Raw genomic sequence first — 26,252 nt, forward strand, 5'->3', positions numbered from 1 at the left:
CATAAATTCCAATATGCATTGACTTTAAACTTTTTTTCTCTGAATTCTAAATGAAATAGTCATACTCTGCTAATGGGGTAGATTCAAACAGGAGAACACATAGAGTAAAAAGTTAAAAGGGTAAGGTAGAGGTAGGGTCATAATTCTACAATTTTCTACCTAGCAATGGGAAAAAGGTGTTAAAAACAAGTAACAAATAGCCCCAGTTTTTTTGTCAGGCGGAAATTGAGGTGGAATTGTAGCTACATGCAGAACTAAGGCATATTTTAAAAAAATTCTTGTATGATTTAATTCTATCTGTAGGTAAGAATTATAGTTCTCCCTCCCCCCCAATTCTAAATAGCATTTATCAACCAAATGACCTCAAATGTCCCTTCAATACTGACATTCCATTATTCTAGCTATTATAACGATATATATACACTTAAGTCTTGAAAAGTCAGTATCATAAATTCACTAGAAAATAAAATTGCATACTACCATTATGAAATGGCTGCTAAGGTGCATTTTTGGACTATAATATCGGATGTTCCTAATGCAAACAGAAATAGTTAAATATATTTCTCAGTTTACATACAACATAGACAGTAATTTTAGTGTACTATACATTTTTAATCTTATGCCAACTCTAAATTCCTCACACTCAAAAACCTTGAGCTAAGTATGTAACTAAAACATGTTTTACTATTCCAAGAGAAACAATATAAGGGTAAGCAATAGTATACTGAGGTAAGTAAAGTTTGCTAAAAAAAAATGTGACTTACATGCAAAGTATTTAAGAGAGGATTACAAGTGAAGGGGGAAAAAAGGTCATCAAAGTCCATAGCAGCATATCCATTGTAATACTTTTCACAATGAACTTATATTTTATGGCCCAACTCGTGCAAAGCACTGTTATCATTCCCCCTACCCCGACCTAATGAAATAACAGAACCAAAAGTATTCTTTTTCAAGTTAATTAATAATATTCCTAAACACCATACAATTTAATATATAAAAGAACCTTAATTTAAAAAAATATAAAATTCTCCACTTGTTTATTAAGCTTGACTATTTTACCAGATGTACTGTACCTGTGACGTTAAGTTGGGGGATTAAATGATATATATAACAAATTCTATTATGGAAATGTAAATAAAAGAAGATCATCAAGGTGAACTAAAACAAGTACTAAAAATGTCTGAGCAAAATTCTTTCCAAGGATGATAACAAAGCTGAGATTTCTGATGTACTGTACTTAAAGACAACAGGAATAAAAAAAAGCAATTAGAATGTGTTGAATTCTCTTGATTTACATAATTTCTGTTAACATTTTTATAGTAAATACACTTGAAAACAGATTTTGCAAAAAACGAATAAAATTAGAGGCAAAAAAAAATTTTCCTTTACATTAGAAATTCAGAACAGGGAAATTATCATAACCAACAAAATAAAATGATTGTTTCATTCTCTTAGTAAAAAATAAAGGTTGAGAAAATGGTGACAGTATGTTAACCTTTTTCTCTTCAATGAGATGGTTTTAGTTTTCCCTCTTCATTCTGAGTTTCTTTCCCAATTTTCTCTATTTCCCACATTGTACCCTTTTCTGCCCATAAATAAGACTCTTGTAAAGATGACTCTTTCTACTATTCAAAAGTGGGAAGCAGAGAAAACAGAATTGTATAAATACTGATTGCATACTGTTACATTTACTAATTGTACTGATTTTAGCATGTGAACAGGATGGGAAAAATTTCACAGAAAGATGTAGTAGAAAGACCACTGGACTCAGAGTTAAAAGACCTGGTTTTTAGTTATAGTTTAGCTACTTAGTAGATGCAAGACTTAGGACAAATTAATTATTCTCTATAACCCTAAGTTTTCTCTTCTGTAAAATAGCAGATAATATCTGTAGTACCTACTACACAAGGTTGTTGAAAGAAAAGAAATAACGTAAACCACTCTGCAAACTAACATGCTATTGAAAAGGAGCTATTATAATGCAAGAACATGTCCAACTGGAGGATAAAATATATGGTAAGTTTCAACAAGACATTTTTATGAGTAGTTTCTTGGCATACTTCATGTCTTTAACATTAGCATAATAAGGTAAATAGAAACAGTGGTTTTGAGTGAAAACTCCATTGCATTCAAATTATACTTTCTACATTTCACTCTAGTTGGCTAAAAATTGTGACTTCTTAATACTTATTTTATTTACTACCTTCTTCCTTTATTGGAACCCTCATGAACTAACTGGTCCAATCTTATGAAAATACCATTTTATTCTCAAAAAATTTTGTATTTAATGTATTTACTAAAAAGCAACTGACTATGGGAAAGCTAAGTAGTGATCCAAAAAGGTATGTAAGCCAAAATTTTACTAATGCATACACATATATGTATGTATGTATAAATTATAAACTGACTGCTCTCAGTCATATACAGAGAAAATAGGCAAGTGAAGAGAATCAGGATAATTAACAGCTGACAACTGTAAATGATCTCTATGCAATGAATAGTATTTCATACTATGCTTTTTACTTTCCTTCTAGGACCCTTTAGATGCTTTATAATCAAATATATCCTCTTTAATGTTAATTACATTTGCCTTGAAAAGAACACACTGAAGTTCTTATAGTGGTCTATGTATTCTTATGATCAGATACTGTCTATACACATCTAAATAAGTATCAGCTTTCCCATATAAGTGAATATATAGCAGTATAACTGCTTTAGTTAAGGAATGCAATAATTTAAACTGAAGTAATAACGTTTTCTTTCTAAACATGTCTAGCCCAGATGTGGATTGATGCCCAGGACTCTATGTTAGGGGACTAGCAATTCTCCGGAATTCCAAATTCCAAAGGAACACAAAAGAAAGGCTTTTGTACTATGACAGGAAACAGAGAAAACAGAATTGTATGTATTTTAAATGTGTATCACTAACGGCTTAACTTTTAATCTAAGCAATAAACAAACAAAAAATGAAGTAAATTATGTATCATAGTAATCTCAAACGTCTTTTCTCATAAATACTGAAATTAATGCCAAAGTAATCTTATAAAAGATCCTGGGGGCTAAGGAGCAAGCCATTTTATTTAAACCCTGATGATCTATGTTTCACATAGGAAAATTAAATTAAACCAGTGATATCAAAAGAATGATTCAATCTTATAGTACCATATCAATAAAATGAAAAGTTGATCATTTAAAATATAACATATTAACCCTGATATGGATATATTAGCTTGAATTTCTAATCAGAAGAGAAACTTGGTCATTTTACATTTGCTTTAGAAAGTTCTTATTCATTCCTCCAATTATGTGTGTTTCTATGATTCTAACAGTGTTAATTCAAAACAAGTAAGCAGAAATAGCTATTTCTCATTAAATTTTGAAAAATCACTCCACAAGTTAACAGGGCAGTCAAAAAACATATAGCGTATGAAGGCATTTTACTAAGTACTTGACATTTTCTATTAGATCAAATTGTTTTGGTTGACCTCTGAAGAAGTATTAGTTAAAATAGGTTTACCTACAGCTGTCAACTCAAAAGTATCTTTTAAGCACAATACAACAGTTTGCTATTTGTAAAAACTATATCGCTCCTCTATTAAAGTCCTACCTGCTCTAATGCCTCATTGTGGCATAGTAGCAAACTTGGCTTCACACATGTTATGTTAGCAGAGAGTAACAAATATGGCCCAAGTAACAAATTGTGTTTGCTGCCTCAGGACTCATCCCAGTTATGTTAGAAAAACTTGTCAAACTGTTGGTCACAGGGTGAATTATTTTTAACCATAGTGACCACAAAATAGACAAAAAAAAATCACAAAATGACCCTATGTGGCACTCTTCTGCTTCTACAATAACTAGTTAAAAAGGAAATAAAGGATGCAATAAAGAAATTCTAATGCATTAGTCTGCTTACAAGAAACTGAACCACATCTATACTAACATCAACAGAAATGAAACCAGAAGACAATAACTACCTTAGCTAAATGGAAAGGTCACAGGTTCTTTTCAGAGACATGAACAAGAGGCTTGGTGGAGTTGGATTCACTGTGTACCCAGAGGCAATAAGAAACACAATTTCATGGGACACATTGTCATCCTGTCTGACATTGCTCACAATAAAATACTGCAAATAGTATCCTATGAAAAAAATGCACCAAAATCTGCTCCAAAGAATAAAGATATAGAGGAAAATCTATGAAGACACCGACAAGATCCTACAAACTAAGACAACAGGCATGCTGTCACACATATTATGCTGTTATTTACTCCACTGAGAAGGGGGACACGGGAGGATGGTGAAAAATATTAGAAAATATGGTTTAAAATTGAGAAATTTAAGAGGCCAAAAGCTTGCAGATTATTCAGAAGCCTTATTTATCATAGACACTTTGTCTAAGAATAGAATTGTAGTCAGATAAAATGGTTAGTGCAAAGGACAACATAGCAAATTAGAAGAAAAGATAAGATGAAAAGAAAACAGTGTTTTCAACTATAATAATACTTCCAATCCAATCTGTTTAAATGACCTGTCCACTATGAAAAATAAGAAATTGACATAATTGAAGGCACTGAATTATAACCATGTCTTTAAAAAAGGTTGAAGGAATACAAAATAACTGCCACAAAGAGATGAGCCCAAACCCATCTGTGACAGCAACAATTTAAGAACAATGTTGGATCAGTATACACATTCATTTACTCAATACAGAAAAAGATAAAAGAAGATGATGAGCATTTTAACTTCACAAAAATGACAAAAAGCTGTTGACGAGAAAAGAAGCTTCTAGTCTGGCATTAGTCCCAATTAAGCCAGGTCATCCGAAAGCACTGGTAGACTAAATTGGAAGAATGACAAATACAAATGAAATGAAACAGATCTTTCAGTATTTCTATGGCGATCTATTAAAGAGTGGAGTCCCTACATTTAGACTTTGGATAGCACATTGGATAGAGCACTGGACTTAGAGTGAGGAAGATCTGAAATCAAATCCTTCCTCAGACACTTGCTAGTTATATGACATCAGGCAAGCCACTTAAACCTCTTTCTGCCCATTTTCTCTACTGTAAATTGGGGTTAGGAACAGAACTACCTCTCATGATTGTTGGGTAAAGTTTTGCAGACTTTAAGGTGCCATGAACATGCTATATTACATTATTATCACCAGATCTACTATGTGTGGAAATGACAACAGTATTAAGATGATGAAGTCAGGCAGAGAGTAGCTGGACTTGGACCAAATATATATAGAAGAAATTCATGCTGGTGGTAACAGAATATTAAAAATAATCAGCAATTTATTCTTAAGCTAGCTCAAAGAGGGGAAAGAAGATTTCAAAAGAATACATAAGTTCACAGACAGAGCTTTTACACCCCAAAAAAAGAAAAGAAAAAAAAGGTGACTGAGATGACATAAGGAACTACTAGCCCATATGCACCCATCAAAGATACCCGTGGTTAATAAAAACAAGAAGGAAACAACCAGGCAGGCTTGGTTTTCTAAAGCAGACCTTTATTTTCACAGTCACACGCTTGAATGAAAGGCTTAAGGAGTGTAAGATCCTGTTGTGGATAATTTTTATTGCCTTCAAAGAGGCATGTGACTTCATAAAACAAAAAAAGATTAAAAGGCTTCTTTCTCTTAAGCAAGGTTTCCCATTCATACAGCAAAAGAATAAAAAATTCTAGGAAAGATGAAACCATGGAGATAACTTTGTTTTCATCAGCATATCAGCATACAACAAGGTAACATAAGCTTACCTAAGTTATTTGCCAGTGTAACAGAAGATGACATTTCTTAGGGAAAATGATTAAGGGTGATAACCAAACTTAACTCTTATCTAGATAAATTCACTGACTTTCCCCATTCTGAAGTTATCAGCACTGGAACTAACCCAAAGAAAGTCCTCTATTCCTATGAAAGAGAGGCATCCTCTTGGCCTCTTATTCAGAAAAGATTCTCAACTTAGATCGGAGAGGAGCCCTCTTGATTCTATGAGAAAAATGGTTCAAGAATAAATGAAATTTTGACTTGGTTACTAAACTTTTCTGGAATGTTACCCAAATTATTTTTTTTAAATACATTGTAATTTTTAAGATTTCTATAAATGTTACCTAAAACTGTGTCGAGCTAAAGTGCTAAGAGAGGGCACAGGGGACTAAGCCACAGTTTGGACATTTCTCCAAGCTAGAAATACTTAGATATAATATGAAATTGTGTCTGACAGACGTGAGCCTAAAAAACAAGGAGTACAGTATTATCTATTTTTTTCTTTTACGGTACTAACTGCATTAAGCCTTGCAATATTATAAAACCTCAATGAAAGTTAAACATATTAAAGGCAGGAAGGCAAGTAAAAAGTGGAGGGGCAAAAGTAAAGAGGGAGAGAAATGGGAAAAATCAAATACAGGGAGAGAATGAAGGAGACAAAAACACAAAAAAAGCAACATGTAGGAGAGAGGAAAATTGAAATAAATTGCTAAAAATAGAGATGGGTTTAAATAGGTTTAAAGATTCACGTTAGTCTCAAATTACATGCTTTTGGGTTCAGGTCATCACTCATTGACCTTTAAACATCAATGTAACATTCACAACTCTGCAAATTCTTAAAACATTACAAAGTTCACTATGAATGAGTTAAAGGAAGTAGCCCTTCGGATAACATAGTAAAGTTACTAACAGCAGCTCATACTTTTGTATAAATAGCTCATTAAAGTTTTCAAAGTGCTTTACATGTTATCTCATTCGATCCTCACAACAATCCTGTGAGGAGGCTGCTATTATTATCCCCATTTTACAGATAAGGAAACCGAGGCTGAGAGATATTAAGTGACTTGTCCAGTCACACAGCCAGTATCGGAAGCAGGATTCAAACTCAGGTCTTCCTGACTCCAAGTCCAGTGATCTACCCACCATGCCACCAAACTATTTCAATGATAAACAGCCACTTCCATGAGTGCCAGTACAAAGAAACAGCTTCATTATACAGATCCTTCAATATCTAAGAGGCTGTCTTGGAGAAACAATGTTTTGTTATTCTGGTTCTCCTCCTCCTCCCAATTCTGATTATTACCAGTCCTACTTGATATAAAAAGCATTCTTCATAATCAATGAACTTGGTTATATACTGTAAATAATCAACAAGCATTGATTAGGAAGTGCCTCTCAAGGGCCTTACATTCCATATAGAGTTCACAAAGATGAAGTGTAGTAACTGAACTATTTATGCATCTTCTATGCTATCATATTAAGTTGCAGTAACCTTTTAATACCTTTTACTTTCAAGAAACCAAATCTAAATAAAATTCTCCTTTATGTCAATAAATGATTGAACCTGAGGAATCTCAATTACTGTTTTCTCCTTTATGTGATAGGATAACAAGTGAAAAAAATTAAAATCTACTATTATGAGGCTAAAAATAGTCTGATCAATGTTAGCAAAATTTTCCTAGGATTCTTTTCATCTCTACACCAAACACCCAATATTTTCAACTCTTTTCTTGACTTCCTTTCAAAAAACTGTCTCATTAAAATAAGACATCAAAGTAAATTTTCTTTACTGGTTTCACTGTGGCTCTGATAAGCAGGAGATCATAAGACTATTTTAGAATTCCCCATTTCAATGGATCTTTGAGGGACTATCTATTCCACTCATATATTTTGTTTTAAATCCTACAGGATGCTCTCCAAGCAATAATAAACTAAAGGGTACTCTATGTTAGCTACTACTTTCTGCTAGGTTCACTTCTACTCTTCTCTCTGACATCTCTGAGCTAAATGTCTTAAGAACAAGTACCAAATTTCATTTCAAAGGTGAGACTATTTCATTAAACTAAATCCTTCAAAAGACAATTTCTTCCTCAAAAACCAAAGCAAACCTGTATCCTTACCTATACATACCAAGACCACAAATTTAAAAAGACAATTTTCTCCCTATAGTTTTCTAGACACATAAAATGCCAAAATGCTGAATAATGTAGTTAGGAATATAAAATACAATGGAAATGCTTTATACAAGGACAGAGAGTAGCAGAGTACTTTATCCTAGAATACTACTAACTCAACATCATGAATATTTAAGAGACTATGATTAGAAGAGTAACATAAAGACAAGATATAAAGAACTGGGGTCTTATAGCAATTCATGCTGCTCAAAGAGATTTAGGAAAGCAGCATGTCAGAGTTTATAGGAGGTGTGGCTAGTAGCAATGAACTGTAGAACTTAAAAGGAAAGGAAATTGAGGGGAAGGTTTTAAAAGATATACGGACAGAAAAAACGTTAAGTCATATGCAAAAAAGGCTTTAACACATCTTTTTCAAGAACTGACATTCAGTACCTTTTTAAATTTTCCTTGTCGTTTTGCTGCAGACTGCCCCTGGGAGTTAGAACAACATTCTGTAAGAAAACATGCACACACTACACAGGATGGAGATACCACCTCTGTCTGAATATGGTCTCATTTACTTCCCACTGGTATGGATTATACTACTTGAAGTGTCAAGTCTATGATGAAGATTGACATGCCACTACAGGCATGATTGCCTTTTAAATTTTTTAACACTAATGTGCTTAAGCATAATTGTCTTTTATGTGGTAATTATTCCAAGGCAAATGTAAACACTTCTCTCAAAGATCAAGCAGACCAAAGTTCATGATTATCAAAATAAATCTTAGAAAATCACATTTAACTATTTGTTCACAAGAGGCTATATAAAGTTATTTTTCTAATGCCAGTTTAAATGAAAACAATAGCACAATTTCTATTTATATGTTGTTTCTCAAAAAGGACCATGCAAAGTAATGTACCACTTATGGTGGCCACAATAAGAAAAATTATGAAAAGTAATCTTTTCAAACAAGAAACTCCATAAAAGCTAGAAATCTGCTGAGGAATGATTATGAGAATGAGGTGGAAAATAAAATTAAATTGAATGAGGTCTTTCTCCTCTTCTACTTAAAAGGAAATAGGATTTTATTAAATTTGACAATAGCTACTAGTAAATCTCATAAGTTTTCCAAATTTCTTTGAATCCCCAATTGCCTCAAAAGCTAATTAAGAACTAGTAACTATTTTTCATTTGCTGAATTAATGGGGCAAAAAAAACCAAACCCCTCTTAATTAAGATGATTTTTTACTATTTAGGTCTCACAAAGTAGTTAAAAACAAATAAGTGATCTATAAATAAAAAACAAACCCTACATTTCAGATTGAGAGCCATGTCTATAAAGCCTGTACATGAAACCAGTGTTTCTAAAAAGCACTGTATGTAAATTCTGATCCTTTTATTTCTACAGAATATATGAAACATAAATTGAGGCAAGTGACTCCAAGGCAAAGATTTTTTTTTAATGTGCAAACAAACCGTAAGAATACTGTTCAAGGTCAATGGAAAAAATGGGAACATTCAAAAATGGTTAATGCCCCTATGAAATCTGCCCATTTCAATAACAACTTTAATAGACTCCAACATAATGAAATTGAAAGACTGATTTAATTTTTGCAGAAACTGTCAAGCTGCTAAATGATGAAAGGTTGAATTAGCTTTTGCAGGTAAGGTTAAGCTAAAACTGAATGAAATAATGGCAATTGACGGGTAATGTTCAAGAGAAGTGACTACAGAGAAATGTCATTTCCAGAAGAGAAATCTTATAATACTACAGTGGATGAGAAAAGTTAAAAATAAAAAAAAAAACTATAAAAAGAAAGCCTGCAACAGCATTTGTCTGTTAAATAAAAGCCTTCTGTAAACTGTATTAGCTAAAAACGCAAACCAAATAAATTTCAATTTTATAAAACATGCATGAACAAAATGTAATCCAGAAATAGCATACCTATATATTTTAAATTACATTTCTCTACTCCATTATTCAATTCTCCATTCCAAAAAAGTTTTATAGAACTGTGGGAAAACCCTGCTGTTCATTACAGTATTTAAAAATAAATTTTTTAGAAGCAACATAATAAAATATAACAATTTGGTGAATGTCCACAGTTTTAAGTGAGTCTAACAGAACATCTAGAAATAAAATTATTTTGATTTTAAACACTTCATTTGCTTTTTAAAACCACTTTAGTTTGAATTTCTCCTTTAAAAAAATTCACAGATAGTCATATAATAGGAGGTTCAAGTTTAGTTTAGCCATTCAAAAACAAGTAGAGGCTAATGGCCGAAAAAAAATCAAACAAATAATTCTAAAACTCATATGAACAGAAAGTAGCAGCAGTACTGATAAAACATGAAGGAGGTGGTAAAATTTTCCACATCTAATCTTGTTTGTTTGTTTGACTTATCTGCAAGCCTGGGTTGATTCACATTTTTGGAGAAACATGATTTTTTTTTTTTAAAGAATTCATTAGGTAAAATAGATACTCACAGCTTTCTTTCCCAGATCAGTCTTTGACAATGTTAAGGATCCTGCAAGATAACATCCTGGACCTGCCCCTTTGGGTATCCTGAAAAATAAATCAAGAGTGGAAAAGGTTTTAAAAGAGAAAAATCAGAATCAAAATTATACTGATGTAATTCCTACATCTCTTGGAATTATGAAAGGTGCATATAGCAGAAAAGAAGAGAAAACCCTTACATGTTACAAATATAGTTTATGAAATACAAGCAGTGAACGACGTGATAATTATTTAGTTTATTTAATTAATTCAGTATTACTTACTTGTCATCAGATAATGATGTAACAAAGAATGGCTGGCTATGCTTTGGTGGTAGTGTTAAACTATTTGATTTCTTCTTTCCAAGGAGAGCAAGACTATGGTTCTCATGAATATCTAAGCTTAAAGTATTAGACAGTCTATGAGAAATAATAAATGGAAGATCTTTAAGACGATCCAAATCACTGATTTGTTCATGACGTATTTGCAGTCGAACTGTATAATCACCCTTCTCTAGTTTGACAGAGTACTGAAAAAAGAAAAAGTGTTCATAAGAAATAAAGATTAATCAAGCAAATATGTCATACTAAGAAAATGAATTCTAGTCTTAGCTAAAATGTGAATTATTTTAGAAACTATAATTTTAGAAACTATAATTCTTCAGCTCCAGAGACACAGAATCAAAGGGAAGGAACTTCAGATGTCATCTAGTCTAGTATAAAAAGTTCATGAGGGGCAGCTAGGTGGCGCAGTGGCTAGAGCAACAGCCCTGGATTCAGCAGGACCTAAGTTCAAATCTGGCCTCAGACACATAACACTTACTAGCTGTGTGACCTTGGGCAAGTCACTTTCAACCTCATTGCCTAGCCCAAAAAACAAAACTATATTAAAAAAAAAGTTCATGAATCCCTCCTACAACATTCATGACAAGTAGTCATCTAGCTTTCCTTAAATCCAACCATAGGGAAACCATCAAAAGGACAACAGGCTACTTTAAAAGGAAACATGAAGCAAAGCATTTCACAGGAAAACTCTATAACTGCTAGGAGAGTTTTATATTAAGCCTTAAGTGACTTATCTGTAATCTCCACCCATTTTCCTAGTTCTTCTCTCAGGAGCTGAGTAGACCAAAAAAATCTTCCACACAGAGAGTCAACTATTAGACCCTCTAAGTCTTCTCTTATCTATGCTAAATATCTATAGTTCCTTTAATGGAAATTTAAAATTACATGCTCTCTAATTTTCTCACAAACCTGGTCACATTCTAGAAATAATCCAACCTATCAACATTTTCCCTAAAATGTGATATCCAGAACTGAATACAGTTCTCTGAATGGAGTCTAAGTAGGGCAGTTATCACCACCTTCATTCTGTATTCAGCCTGTGCTCCTATTAATACAGACTGATTGTAAATTCACACTGAGTTCAATTGGAGTCCATTTAAACTCAGATCTTTTTCACACAAGTCATCTTTTGGTCATTTCTCTGCACATCCTCTACTTGTAAAGTTGGCTTTCTGAATATGACTCAATAACACAGAATTGAACAAAAATAAATAAATGTAGATTCAGTCTACTCTTTCAGGCCATCAAGAACTTTGGGGATCATGACTGCTCCAATATGTTAGCTATCTCTCTAAGTCTTATCTCATCTGCAAGTCTGACAAGATTATTATTTCTGTCTTCACCCAAGTCACTGACAAAAATGGTGAATACAAAAGGAGAGACTGCTGATATTAGTGATATTCCTTTATAACTATTCTTTGGTTCTGATTATACAACCAGTTCTGAATCTACCTAACATGTCTATCTGGTCCATGAGGATGTAACAAGATAGTTTGTACAAAAATATCACATTGATACTGATTTATATTTATCTATAGTAGGAGTTAGTCTTTTTTGTATGTCTGTCATGAACCCTTTGGGTAATCTGGTGAGGCTTACGGACCCCTTTTCAGTATGTGTTTAAGTTAATAAAAAATACATGACATTACTAAAAAACCCATTATGATGTATGCAATTAAGTTATCAAAATTTTAAAAATTCATACACCTGAAGAAATCGGGCCTATGGACTCTAGGTTAAGAACCCTAATCTATGGGATACCTCTGATCTATCAATCTCATGGTAACCATAACGAATTCACATGTATCAGAAGCAAAATTTTGTTTTTTTAGTAAATATGGCAGGTTGAAAATATAGATTACGTAAAGTGACTACATCCATTTCACAATTAAAGAAATTATTCTAGATACCTGGTGAGGATAGGCATCACCTGATCCCATTTGTCTCTTGTTCTGGTCAAAAATAATCCAGAGTTGGCTGTCAAATTCTGATTCATATAATAATTCACAAAGCAGAGGACAACTTGGAGTAATTTCCCCACTCTTAGGCTATTAAAAAAATACAAATATGATTTCTTCAAAAATAAAATTAACCATTTAAAAACCCTCATAAAAGAACGCCTAAGATAATACTCCTAAAATTAAGCTTATAATAAACAAAAAATTAAAAAAGCATTGTAGGATAAAATGAAATATGGGAAAAGGGAACGTCACAAAGTAAAATGCTCATTAGGCTAATACTTTACAAAAGATTAGAGATGTCTCCATTATAAAAATTCTAACAAGGTAAAAATAAATACTATGAATAAATATTTATTTCAAATACAATAAGAGCAAAGAAATATGTGTTTATTTAACTTCATAAAGATACAGAAAGGGGGCAGCTAGGTGGTGCAGTGGATAGAGCACCAGTCCTAGAGTCAGGAGGACCTGAGTTCAAATCCAGCCTCAGACACTTGGCACTTTACTATCTGTGTGACCCTGGGCAAGTCACTTAAACCCCCTTTCCCCCCCCCCCCCCCAAAAAACTAAAACAAACAAAGATACAGAAAGTGAGAAGAGAGTACATGATTCCATCTTTAAAAAACTTTCCCGAATTGATAAGACTGAAAAAAAAAAACTTCAACTGAAAAATGTTTCATCAGTTATAGCCACAAATGACTGTCTTAAAAAAAGTTCAACTTTATCTCCTGTTTATATAAGAGATAAAAAATAAGCATCTACCATACATTAAGATACTCAGGTTCATTATCACTATAATAAAAAAAACCTCATAAACATTTAATTGCATACTGTACTTGATATGACAATATCTCAATGTGTGATTTTCTACAGAACCTTAAAGTCTGAGGCTTGTTACTTACTTGGTATATACCTTATGCTGGTCTATAGAAAATTAATGAGGGCTTACCTATCAGAAATTAAATAGCTATGAAGGGGCATAACGGGACATATTAAAGATGCTATTCTTTAACTTCATTATTTAATACCTGGTAGACCTAATAATAGTTTTACAATAAAATTTCCAAAAATATTCAGGTACCTTCAAATACTTTGACATATTTGGTGCCAAACAACTCTGGTACTTAAATTACTGGACTATACCATTTTCTACTACTGTTCTGCCCTCTTTTTACACACCCCACACCTATACAACTTTCTCACTTTTTTCTCCTTATGAAGTCTTTTCTGATCTAACTGCTTTAATCCTTGATTCTCTCAAGCCATTCTGCTTGAACTCTCCTAGACATTTAACCATTTTACAACTTATACTTATTTGTACACATTAAATAACTGCTGTTTTTCCATATACATGGAAATATCTCCATATCTCCATGCATATACACAGTTCCATATATATGTGTGTATATGTATATATATGCTTAATAAATGTTTTGCTGAAAAAAAAACAAAACAAAACAAAACAAAAAAACCCTGAGGTGATAGCTCATCCCTGCTAGCTCTTGTCCTCTATCTTCTTTTTGTGGCTGACTTCCTTGAGAAGAGCATCTATAATCACTACCTCCACTTTATTTTTCTGGCTTACAGCTTCATTGTGGAATTTAAAATGATCTCTCCAAAGTTACTAATGATCTCTTAATTATCAAATACATTGGCCTTTTCTCAATCCTTATCTTTCTTAACCCATCAATATCCTTTGATACTGTCAATAAACATCTTGTACTTAATACTTTTTTCTTTCCAGGTCTTCATGATACTAATCTCTCTTGTCTTTCCTACCTATATGACTGCTCCTTCTCAGTCTCCTTTGATGGATCTTTATCCAGATCACGCCTGCTAATTGTGACTGTCTCTCAGGGCTTTGTCCTTTTCTTTTCTCCTTATACATTATTTCACTTGGTTATCTATCTCATCAACTCCCATGAATTCAATTATCATCTCTATGCTGATCACTCTCAAATCTACTTGTCCAACCTTAACCTCTCTGCAGACCTCCAGTCTTGCATCTCTAACTTCCTTTTAGACATCTAGAACTAAAAATCTGATAGACATCTTAAATTCAACATACCCAAAAGACAAGGGCTATACTCATCTTTTCCTCTAACTCTCCCCTCTTCCTAATTTCCCTACTGCTGTCAAGGATACCCATTATCCTTTCAGTCACATAAGCTTGCAACAGAAGGGTTATCCTCAAATCTTCACTCTCACACCTCACATCCAATCAGTGGTCAAATCCTATCATTTCTGCCTTCATAACATCTCTTGAACATAACCCCTCATCTCCTCTGACACTATAAATCACCTTAATGAAGGCACTCATTCCCCCTCACACCTGATCTACTGCAGCAGCCTTTTGATTGATCTCTTTGCTTGTGACTCTCTGCACTCCAGTCCATTCTCCACTCAGATGTCAAATTGTTCTTCCTGCTCCACCCCTCTCTCTCCCAGCCAATCATTATTCAATAAAATCCAGTGGCTCCCTATTATATCCAGGATCAAATACGAAATTCTCTATTTGGCTTTTAAAGCCGAACCTTCCTAAACTGGTCCTTTCTTATCATACTTTTTACACCTTACACAGTCTTCATACACCTTATTCTCCACTACTTTGTGATCCAGTGACATTGAATTCCTTACTTTTCCTCACACAAGACACTCCAAATCTCTACTCTTAAGAGTTTTCATTGGCTATTCCACTGCCTGGAACTCTGCCTCTTTATCCCTTCCTCCTGGGTTCCTCCATGTCTCAGCTAAAAGTTAACTTTTTTCAAGAAGCCTTTCACAATCCTCTTGAAACTTAGTGCCCTACCTCTGAAATCACTCCCAATTATCATATCATATCCATCATATTCATATATAGTTCTCTGCATGTTGTCTCTTCCACTGGACTTTTTTTTTTTAAACCTTTCTCTACATCTCCAGTATTTAGCACAGAGCTTGACACTTAGCAGGCACTTAATAAATGCTAGTTAACTAACAAGAATTATGGCGGTACTAATATATACACTATTTCCAGAATGTTTTAGGGTAAATACTGTTGCTTATTTGCTCCAATTCTTATATTCTACTTTTCAGTTATGATTCACAGAAACAATGCAAACTTAGAATAATACATATTTTGACTATAAATATAAATTATATTTTTCTTTATGCAAATACTTACTTGATGAAAGTTATATGTCAAGACCATCTCATAAAGTTGACGATTATTTGGTAAAACATCTCTGGATCCTAAAGGTTTTGTTTTTGCACTTACTGGTCTGCAATTAGGGAATTATAGTTTTTTTTAAAATAAAATAATATTCATATAATTAAATGGTACTTTATGTTTCTAAAACTGGAATATGACATCTTAATTCTAACAGAAAAAATTAATGAATTTCCTTTTAAACATTTAATATTCAAATGAATCTCTAAATAACAAAGATTTTGAAATGCTCAAAAACAAAACAAAACAAAACAAAACAAAAAACCTCATTTGCTTCAACACTAAATACAACCAGGGTCAGCTAGGTGGCGCAGTGGATAGAACACCGGCCCTGGAGTCAGGAGGACCTGGGTTCAAATGCAGCCTCAGACACATATCACTCACTAGCTGTATGACTCTGGCAAGTAACTTAACCCCAATTGCCTCACCAAAAAACAAAACAAAACAAAAAACAAACAAAAAACCCCAACCAAAAAACAAAAACAAAAAATAACAACAGCAGCAACAAAAAAACCAAACCCAGTAAACATAACCAAAGACCTACACAACACAGGGAGTCTGCCTAAAAGGATTACAGCTGTACCTTTAATACCCGCATCAAGTATGTAAGAAGATTAATTTGGAAATATAGATGAGGTATTCTTTTCTTGTAAAAGTGACTAGAGAAAATATCAACTGTAATATAAGAATGACCCTTAAATTTTGTTGCAACATTCTGAAATCTAAATTAGGCATCAAAGAAAGGGACAAACTTAAAAATATTTTGACTTTTTTTTAGATATTTAACCTACTGTAGGCAAAAATTCGTTCCCTAAGTTTCAAAACTAATTAATTATCCAGGTTTCAAAATATCATGTTTAGCAAAACAAAGACAGTGAAAAAATTAAAATTTTAGTTCCAGGTTAAGTCTGATGACTCAAGTGTAATCAAATGGGATAAAATGAATAACAGAAGGGTAAGGAATCTAAGTAAAGCCACAATACAAAGAATTTTAAAAATAAGACAATACTTAATATACAAAGTAATTCTTATTACATGAGAATAATAGTCAAGACACTAATAGTGTAGTAAGAGAATAAAGAAAAACAGTTTTCAGTACAGTATATAAATTGTATAAGTAAAATTAATTGTGAGGATCAACTACTTCCCAGAAATGCAATTCAATTTTTGGTATTCAGCCTTAAAATGCTGATATGTAGCAACTTCGACAGTTGAATATCTTATACAACTTTGACTTTATCATGCTTTGTTGTCAATTCTAGGTCATACTTCTAGATATTCTGTATATCACCAGGAGATTTCTTCCTAGCATTAGATTACTTGTAATGTACTTTGCCAATAGCGCCCATGCTGACATGAGTTAAGATCAGATTCATCTGAACAATAAAAATAAATAATACCTCCTTGTATTTACTATTGCTGTTTTTACACAGGGCTTTCACTCGATCTCTAATTTATCCTCATAGTTTAAGTGTGAAATAAGTAGTTAGCATCCATTAATATAGCTATTTTATAGCTAGAGCTACTTGGGTAGGGAAATACTAAATTACTACTATATTTGTTTACTATGCAGGAATAATTTGAATCTTTTCAGTTGTCTCTTAAAATACTCCAGGTCCACATTAATACAATTAAATATGAAAAAACTGTTCATTTTTATCTAGTCATCAATATTTTCAGCATACAATAAAAAGGATAACTTCTCAAATACCAGAGATACCCAACTCATCAAACACAAAGTATTTCAAATGGGGTGCAAATAGAAAAAATAGCCATGGCTGTGGGTAGTTCTAACATTGGGAGTATGAGGGTATTCATAGGCTAAACTACTAAATTTCTGGATAAGAGTATTACCTCCCCACAAAAAGCTATTAATATTTATAGCTCACAGAAATACAATTAATACCGTAGAGTTTGGACCCAGCTCTTCAAAGTTATGCAGGGGGCAAGATCTTCATATTTCAAGGAAGACTGAACATCAAAACGGTTTATTCCTTCTGAGGCATGCTACAGAAAAAGTAAGATTTTTTTTTTTGAATTAGTTTCTACGTTAGCTTTAAAATGTTAACATCACTGGTTTCAAGGTAAACGAACGAGCCCACAATTAAAGCATTACACACCCAATCATGTTTGAAATTAAACTAAAATTTTAAAGAAATACATCAGAATAACTTTTTAAGCTAACTAAAAAAAAACTGAAATTGACAGAACCATGGTCACTTCTCCATTTTAACTGAATTATTTAAAATCTCTAGTATATAGGATGGATTCATTTCATAAATATCTGGAGTTTCTGTTTTCTGTTTCTGCTCTGCTACTCTGCCCTAGCAGATTCTACCAGGCTGGAAGAGCCTGAGTAGGCATCTACTGACCAATACCCTTGTTATCTAAGATCAAGCTAATTAAATACAGAAAGGAGCATCACCCATAGGTGGGCAATTTATGTATGACTGCCATGACAAGATATGACTTTACGATAAGAAAAGGAATTCATATTTTAAAAAATGTAATGTGATTATACTTACAATGTTTAATTGAGAAGCAGTACAAACTATCCCATGGAAGGAAATTGTGTAATCAATATTGACATCACTAAGACTTGCCCACCACCGAGCAATACAAAATTCAATTGCCTTTCCACCCTGTGAATGAAAAAATGAATCATAAATATTTAATTGCTTTTCCTAATTCTCTTATATCACTCTAAGTTTCAGGATATCAATATTCAATGTTTCAGGATATACATACATATACATATATATATATATATATGTATGTATGTGTGTATGTATATATGTATGTATATATATACATATACATACATATATATACATACACACACATATATATATTTATGTCAGCAGATATTTGAAAATATTTCAAAGAAGAAAATACAATAGACTGGAAGACACTAAATTACAAGTAGCTGAGAAAATGTTATAATCATAAAGCAAGGATGGAAAACTTCCCACAAATATAGAAAAGTAACCACAATTAAATTTTTACTTTAAATCCCCCTCAACCAAGATCAAAGAAGACTGTTTCCCATCATCTTTTCTTAATAGTTACTACATGTTTACAAAGCTACTTTTCTATAATGCTAGATACATTCTACAATGCTAAATACAACCCTAGTTAGAGTTTGGTATAATGCAAGTTTATCATTAATGCTCTTTTGTTTTGATATTTACAATAATTTCATGAAATTCCTAATGTGAGATTCATATATTTTAATTTTTAAACTACAATAGGCTATAACTATTTACGAAAGAAAAATGTTGAGGGAAAAAAACAGACCTGTTTAATATTCCCTCCATGAATAATTAAAAAAGTACCCAAAACAATTATATAGCAATTTCACCAAAGCCAGTAATCTAGGGAGATGCCAGTAAATTATCTACTTAATTTTGTTTTCTGATATAAACCAGAAAAAACTGAAAGGTGCTTGAGATTCATAATGGGAAGAAAGAAATTAGAGAAATTCAGAATGTGTGCAGCATTGATGGCATCTGACTAGTTACACAAATATCTTTAATGCATCAAGATTATTTAAAACCACAAACTACAAAAATCCCCCATATTCCTAGATTCTATTTAACATCCTAAAATACTAAGTCTAAAATTCAAATAAACCTCAGATACTTTACAGAAAAATTGATAGCAAGAAGCATAGGAAAAAAATTACCTGTCTGATACATGGATAAGGAAAGAATTCATGATGAAAAATGAGACAGAGAGGTTCATGAGAGGTAAAATGGTTAATTCTGATTACATAAAATTAAAAAAGAACAACAACAACAAAAAACAATGAAGTCAAAATTAGAAATTGGCAGGGGAAGAAAACCAAGAAGACCTTTGCAGCAAATTTCTCCCATAAAGGTCTAAGTTCTCAACTACATAAAAAATTGATCCAAATTTATAAAAATAGGAGCCATTTTCCAATTGATAAATGGTCAAAGGATATGAGCGGACAGTTCTCAGAGGAAGAAGTCAAAGCTATCAATAGTCACATGAAAAAATGCTATAAATCGCTAATAACTAGAAATATGCAAATTAAAAGAACTCTGAAGGCACCACCTCATACTCAACAAATTGGTTAACATGACAAAACAGGAAAATGACAAATGCTGGAGGGGATGTGGGAAAATAGAAACATTAATGTACAGGTGGTAAAGCTGTGAAGTAGTTAAGCCATGCTGGAGAATGATTTGGAACCACGCGCCCAAAGGGCTATAAAACTGCATACCCTTTGACCCAGCAATACTGCTATACTAGGTCTATATTGGAAAGAGATTCAAAACAAAACAAAACAGAAAAAGGATCCATATGTAAAAAAAAATATTTACAACAGCTCTTTTTGTGGTGGCAAAGAATTAGAAACAAAAGGGATGCCCATCAACTGGGGAACAGCTGAACAAGTTAAAGCACATGATTGTGATGGAATGCTATTGTGCTGTAAAGAATGATGAAAGGAATGGTTTCAGAAAAAGTTGGCAAGACATATATGAACTGATGCTGAATAAATAGAACCTGAACAACAATCTATACAATAACCACAATATTATAAAGATAATTAACTGTGAAAGATTTGGCTAATCTGCTCAATACATGACACATCACATATCCAAAGGACTTATGATGTAAAATGCTATGTTTTTACATCCACATAGATAAACTCCAAATAGAGTTCAAATAGAGAACTGATGGTCTCCAGAGTGTAGACTGAAACATTTTTTTTCTTTCCTTCTCTTTATTCCCCCCTCCCCACCTTTTTTTGGGGAAACATGGCTAACATGGAAATGTTTTGCATGACTTCATATGTATAATGAGTATCATATTTCTTGCCTTATTAATGGGATTGGAAGGGGATGTAGGGAAGGATATAATTTGTAACTGAAAATAAAAATAGAATTGGTATCATGTAAATTAAAGAATGAAAAATTATTTATTAAATACTTGCAAAATGGTACATTCTAATGAGAGAGTAAAACATATAAAAAGGAGGTAGGAAGTAAAGGGAGACACAGTAGCATGGTTTGGAAGTGATGTAGATGCATGGGAAGTGAAAACTCGCCTTTCAAAACCCAGATTGCCAAGGTCGGAGTTCAGGTTTGGGGCACAGGAAGGAGGAAGATGCCTCGAGTGCAAGTGGCATGGCCGGCAAATCTTAATGGTTGAGAATTTAAAGGGAAATAATGAAAAAAAATATGCAAGAAAAACAAAGGACTGGCATTGTTAAATTTCACCATTTCTTGTTCTTCCCTGCACACCCCATCTACCACTATGCTTTTGCACTGCTGATCCACCCCATGCCTAGTATGTTCTTCTCCTCTTCTTACTGGCTACCTTCTATGGCTTCTTTTAGTACTGTTCAAATCTCACCTTTTACAGGAGGATTTTCCTAGTAATCCCTAGCTGCTAGGGCCTTCCCCTCTGAAATGTATTTTCTCCTTTAGCATGGCCTCATTTCTTACATATGATTTCTTTCATTGGAATGTGAACTCCCTGAGGGAAGATTCTGTTTTGTTTTTCTTTATATCAATACCTGGCACACGGTAAATGCTTAATAAATGCTTGTTGACTAAATATATATACATATATACACACACACACACACACACACACATACATACACACACACATATATGCATATGTGTATATGTATACACACATATATACACATATATATTTGTATTAGAAAAAGCCTTAGTCTTCAAAATTATTAGGTAGTAGTTAAAAAAAAGAAAAGAACACTAGTAGAAAAGAACTGACAAGTTATCTCTTAAAAATAAACACAGAGTTCAATAACCTGAGAACACAAACCCCAGACTTCCTCTTTGACAAGACCTTCTGGGAAAAGCGAAAAGCAAATGAAAGGAAAATGGTCTTACATTACATACCAAAATAAGCTTCAAAGGTCCAAGCAAAATAAATACAAAAGGTTACCTCAAAAAAATGAGGGGGAAGAAAATGAATAGAAGTTTCTTCAAGATCAAAGATGAGGTGGAAAATTCATAAAACGGGATAAAAAATTCAAAGACAAACTAGACAATTTGCAAATTGTAGTTTTTGCATGAGTAAAAACAATGCAAATTGAGTAAGAGATGTTAGATATAAAGTTAGTAGATAATGAATAGAAATGAGGAAAGTCTTTGCATAAAGTATCACTAAAAATCTTTAATTATTAATTTAAAAAGCTGAAATTGTAGATAAATAGTGATTTGAGCACAAATAAACGAAACTAAAAGTCATCTCCCAATAAATAAGTGACAAAATGATGTGAAGTTATCAAAAAGAATCATAAAAATGCTCAAAATCATTAATAAAAGAAATGCAAATTTTAAAATTCAAAATATCATTATCATTCAGAAAAAATGGCAAAGGTGTGTTTAAAAATGGAAATAATACTGAATGACAGGTACACTAACTTTACAATATTGGTGGAGCTTTGAATCGGTGCAACCATTCCGGAAAACAATTTGCTACTACTTAAGAAAAGTTACTAAACTGCTCATACACAGTGAACCCCAACAATGGGCATATAACCCAAAAAGGTCAAAGACAGAAAGGATGCATACATACCAAAATATTCTTGTATCAGGAAACTGAGAGGCAGTAGGATATAGTAGATTAAGAGCTGGCCTTGAAGCCAGAAGACCAGAGTTCAAGTCCTTCTGACATACACAAGCTGTAAAACCTTAAGACCGTATGTTGCAGAAAAGGTAATGACTAGGAACTTCTCTAAATTAATGAAATCCCAGTCTTTATCTAGTCCCTTAACCCTAGTGCCAAATGGTATCAGACAAAGTTGTTGTGCTGGATAGTTTTCCTTGACTATTTTTTATGACAATAGAGGATTCTACTGAAGGTGAAAGAAGGGACGTCATGAAATATTTGTGATATAAAAACAAAGGGCATGGCATCAATAAAAGAGAACAAAAAGGATACTTAACTAGCTAAGTGAGAACATAAGCAAGTCGCTTAAACTCCTAAGAGTTCAGTTCCCTCATTTATAGAGACTATAATGGGCACAGTCTACCTTACAAGGTTTTTATGGGAAAGTTTTTGGTAAATTTTAAGTCATTACATGATTTTGTTTATTCCACACAACAGAAAAGTTTTATAGTAGTTCAAAATATTATATCAACTTACTAAAACAGGAAATGCTTCTGTTACAGTTCCTTTCTCTGGAAGGGAAGAAAACTTATAGAATTCATGACTTCGATACGCTCTTTGCTTCACAAGCTGTACAGCATGAAGAACAAACTTGGCTGACACATCAGATGAACACGAACACACTGTAACTTCTAAAGTAAGAGAAAAGATTGATCTTTAAGTATAATATTAAACATTAATATAAACTTGAAATGGATCTGTAATAATGGCAATAATTTTTTGTCAACAGGATTATTAAGGTATGAAACTGTACATCTAGAAAAAATCCTCATCTTTTCTAGAAAATACAGTTAGCCAGGATTTGTAGAAAAAGCTAAAAGCCAAAGTAAAGGGGCTCATATTTGGGTAATTAACAGTAAGCTTTGGTAGTATCAAGCTTGGGACAATGGCCAAAAAACTATAATACAACCATAGATGTACACACTTTTTTTCTTCATACATATAGGCTATGAACCTAACACTTTTTAAACATAAAATTCAGCCCACCCTATTTTTGGCTACCAATAGTACTGGAAGACATAACTAAATTCCTTCCCTTTCATTATTCTTCCACGCTACCTCATACCCTTAATCTTGTCAACATCCACAAGTTTGCCACTCCAGTGATTTCTTAATTGCCATATGTATTAATCTCCTCTTGATGTTTGGCCTTCTTGAGCTCTTTCTCTGCAACTTTTAACATGATTTCTCTTTTCTCCTGAATATTTCTCCTCTCTACTCTTCCTCCTAGTTTCCGTACTTGCCTGATCTCTCCTCAGTCTCCTTTTTTGGATCTTCATCTAGATCACTGTCACTAACTATGGATATCACCCAATGCTCTGTCCTAGTCCCTCTCTCTATCTTTATGCTAATTCACTTGGTGATCTTATCAGCTCCCATAGGTTCACTTACCATCAATGCAGATACTTCTCATATCTATCTATGTAATGTCTATGTAATGTCTCTCATGACCTCCAGTTTCACATCACTATCTGCCTAATGGACATAATGAACAGTGTTTCTAAAACATAACTCATAGGGTGCAGCTAAGTGGTGCAGTGGATACAGCACTGGCCCTGGAGTCAGGAGGACCTGAGTTCAAATCCAGCCTTAGACACTTGACACTTACTAGCTGTGTGACCTTGGGTAAGTCACTTAACCCCATTGCCTACCCACCCCCACAAAAAAAAGAAAAAGATAAGAAAAAAAATAGAATTCATTATCTTTCCCCACCAAATCTTCCCCTCTCCCCAGCTTCCCTATTGCTGTTGCCCAGGCTATAATACTTATACTTAATACTATATGCTAATTAATACTTAAAATTACTTAATATGGAGAAAAATAAATTTCTTCCTAAGAATGTACGTAGTTTATGTATGGAATTGATTCATTGAAAAACACATTCCAAAGTAATAAGTTTGCAGTGCTTTTGAATGAATATTGTACTATTTTCCTACTGTTTGCTTAATGAAAACAAAAACATGGATGTAGTCTTCACGTCAAAACAAAACAGTGTTGTTTTCTTTTTTTATAGCTTAATTAGTGAAACAGGGACACAATATATGTAAAATTTTAGTAAAACCAACATTTTCTTTTCACTTACCAGCCCAAGTTGCCCCCTCTGGAACTTCAATAAAATGCCTTCGGATTTGGCCAGGTTTAAAATGTACATCTGTAAAGGCTAGGTCATAATGTGATGATTCATTTACTCTGAAAAAAATTTAAATTAATACATGTGAAGACAGTTAAAAAAGAACATATGGCTAACACATATTCAATAAGCATCAGTGGGATGAACTGAATACTTTGATTCTTTAAAACCTTAAACCCTATTTTTCCTTAATGTTTAAATAATTTTCATGTAGACAATAACTTTTATATCTACTTGTAAATGGAATCATCATCCACAATATTGAATGACAGATCTTTCCAAAGGAATGTAATATTCAGCAAAGAACAATATTAGGATCTTGGAGAAAATATTACCTTGATTATTCCTGAACTGTCTTAATAATTATGAGGGTGGCATTAATTTACGTTCCTTTTGGAATCAATCATCACCACATACTACCCCAGATGAAATAACATTCAATTAACAACATGACTGGCTTAATTTATTATTCAGATCTCTCCTCATGGCCATCATGTGTGGTTAGTGCAGTAGTTGTGCCTTTCACATTGTCCCATCCATTTAAGAAACAGTAAGAGGAAAATAAAATATTTTTACATCTTCCTTGTAAACAATGAAGCACATGAAACATTCAAGCCAAAGGTCTAATTCATGTCACAGGTCTAATTGGACATTGTGTAAATTCAAACTTATACTTAAAGACAGGACTGAGTACTCTAAAGTCGTATTTATACTTCTAGTGAGTGCCACAACATCCAGTACTTAATCAAATTGTTTAATGCATATCCATTTAGCACTCAACTACGTGCATAAGAGTCTCTAGTTCAAATAGTACTTGGTTGATTTAGGACTTTGAAATTTCTTCACAGCACAAGTTTACATTCATAATCTCAGTTTGTTCTCCAAACAACCCTATATGGCAGAAAGAGCAAGAATTAACATGTCAATTCAATTCTATGTAACAAATAACTGAGAAGCAATATTGCCTTGGAGTCAGGGCTTGGCACTGGGTAGGCACTACAAGGTATACAAAGATGAGTAATACCATACTTATTATCAAGGAACTTAGAATCTTGTAGGAAGGCTGAGACAAGTACATAAACGACTATAATATAAAATAGGGAGAGATTCTAGTTTATTATCAAGGAGGAAGAAAGGAAAAGTTTTATGAAAAAAAAATGGCACTGGATCTGAGCTTTGGTTTCATCAAACCTTTTGCAATCTGGTTTCTGTTACTATCACCCTAGTACAGGGGTTCTGAACCTGTAAACTTGTTTTTTAATTTTTCCATAACCATTTATATAAGGATTTCGCTTTTAATCCTATGTGTTTTATTTTATGCATTTAAAAACATTATTCTGAAACTGCCAAAGGCGTTCATGACACACAAAAAGTTAACTCCTGTAAGTGAAATCGCTCTCTTTTTTGGGGGGGTTTTGCTTTTTTTTAATGTTTTTGAAATTGCTCTCTTGAATGTCACCAATGGTCTCCCAAATGCTGAATACAATGACATCTTGTCAGTCTTCAATTCATTTTTTCTGAAACATTTAACATTGCTTATTATCTGTTC

General features: G+C 33.0%; 1 protein-coding gene across 3 annotated transcripts in view; it reads right to left on the minus strand.

Moving 5' to 3' along the window:
• The window catches only part of TPP2 (tripeptidyl peptidase 2), an 87,312-nt gene that overhangs the window by 16,155 nt on the left and 44,905 nt on the right, over positions 1 to 26,252 (minus strand). For 2 of the 3 annotated variants that reach the window (XM_027854106.1, XM_027854108.1), the window contains exons 16-24: positions 24,656 to 24,762; positions 23,050 to 23,204; positions 18,423 to 18,539; positions 17,804 to 17,904; positions 15,853 to 15,949; positions 12,639 to 12,776; positions 10,669 to 10,913; positions 10,375 to 10,453; positions 8,336 to 8,374 (exon numbers count right to left, since the gene is read on the minus strand). In XM_027854106.1, coding sequence (XP_027709907.1) covers positions 8,336 to 8,374; positions 10,375 to 10,453; positions 10,669 to 10,913; positions 12,639 to 12,776; positions 15,853 to 15,949; positions 17,804 to 17,904; positions 18,423 to 18,539; positions 23,050 to 23,204; positions 24,656 to 24,762 — 1,078 coding nt within the window. The remainder of the gene's footprint in view (positions 1 to 8,335; positions 8,375 to 10,374; positions 10,454 to 10,668; positions 10,914 to 12,638; positions 12,777 to 15,852; positions 15,950 to 17,803; positions 17,905 to 18,422; positions 18,540 to 23,049; positions 23,205 to 24,655; positions 24,763 to 26,252) is intronic. The other variant, XM_027854107.1, reaches the window with a different exon arrangement.

This window comes from Vombatus ursinus, unplaced genomic scaffold, assembly GCF_900497805.2.
Source record: "Vombatus ursinus unplaced genomic scaffold, bare-nosed wombat genome assembly UNPS02010304.1, whole genome shotgun sequence".
NCBI lineage: Eukaryota > Metazoa > Chordata > Mammalia > Diprotodontia > Vombatidae > Vombatus > Vombatus ursinus.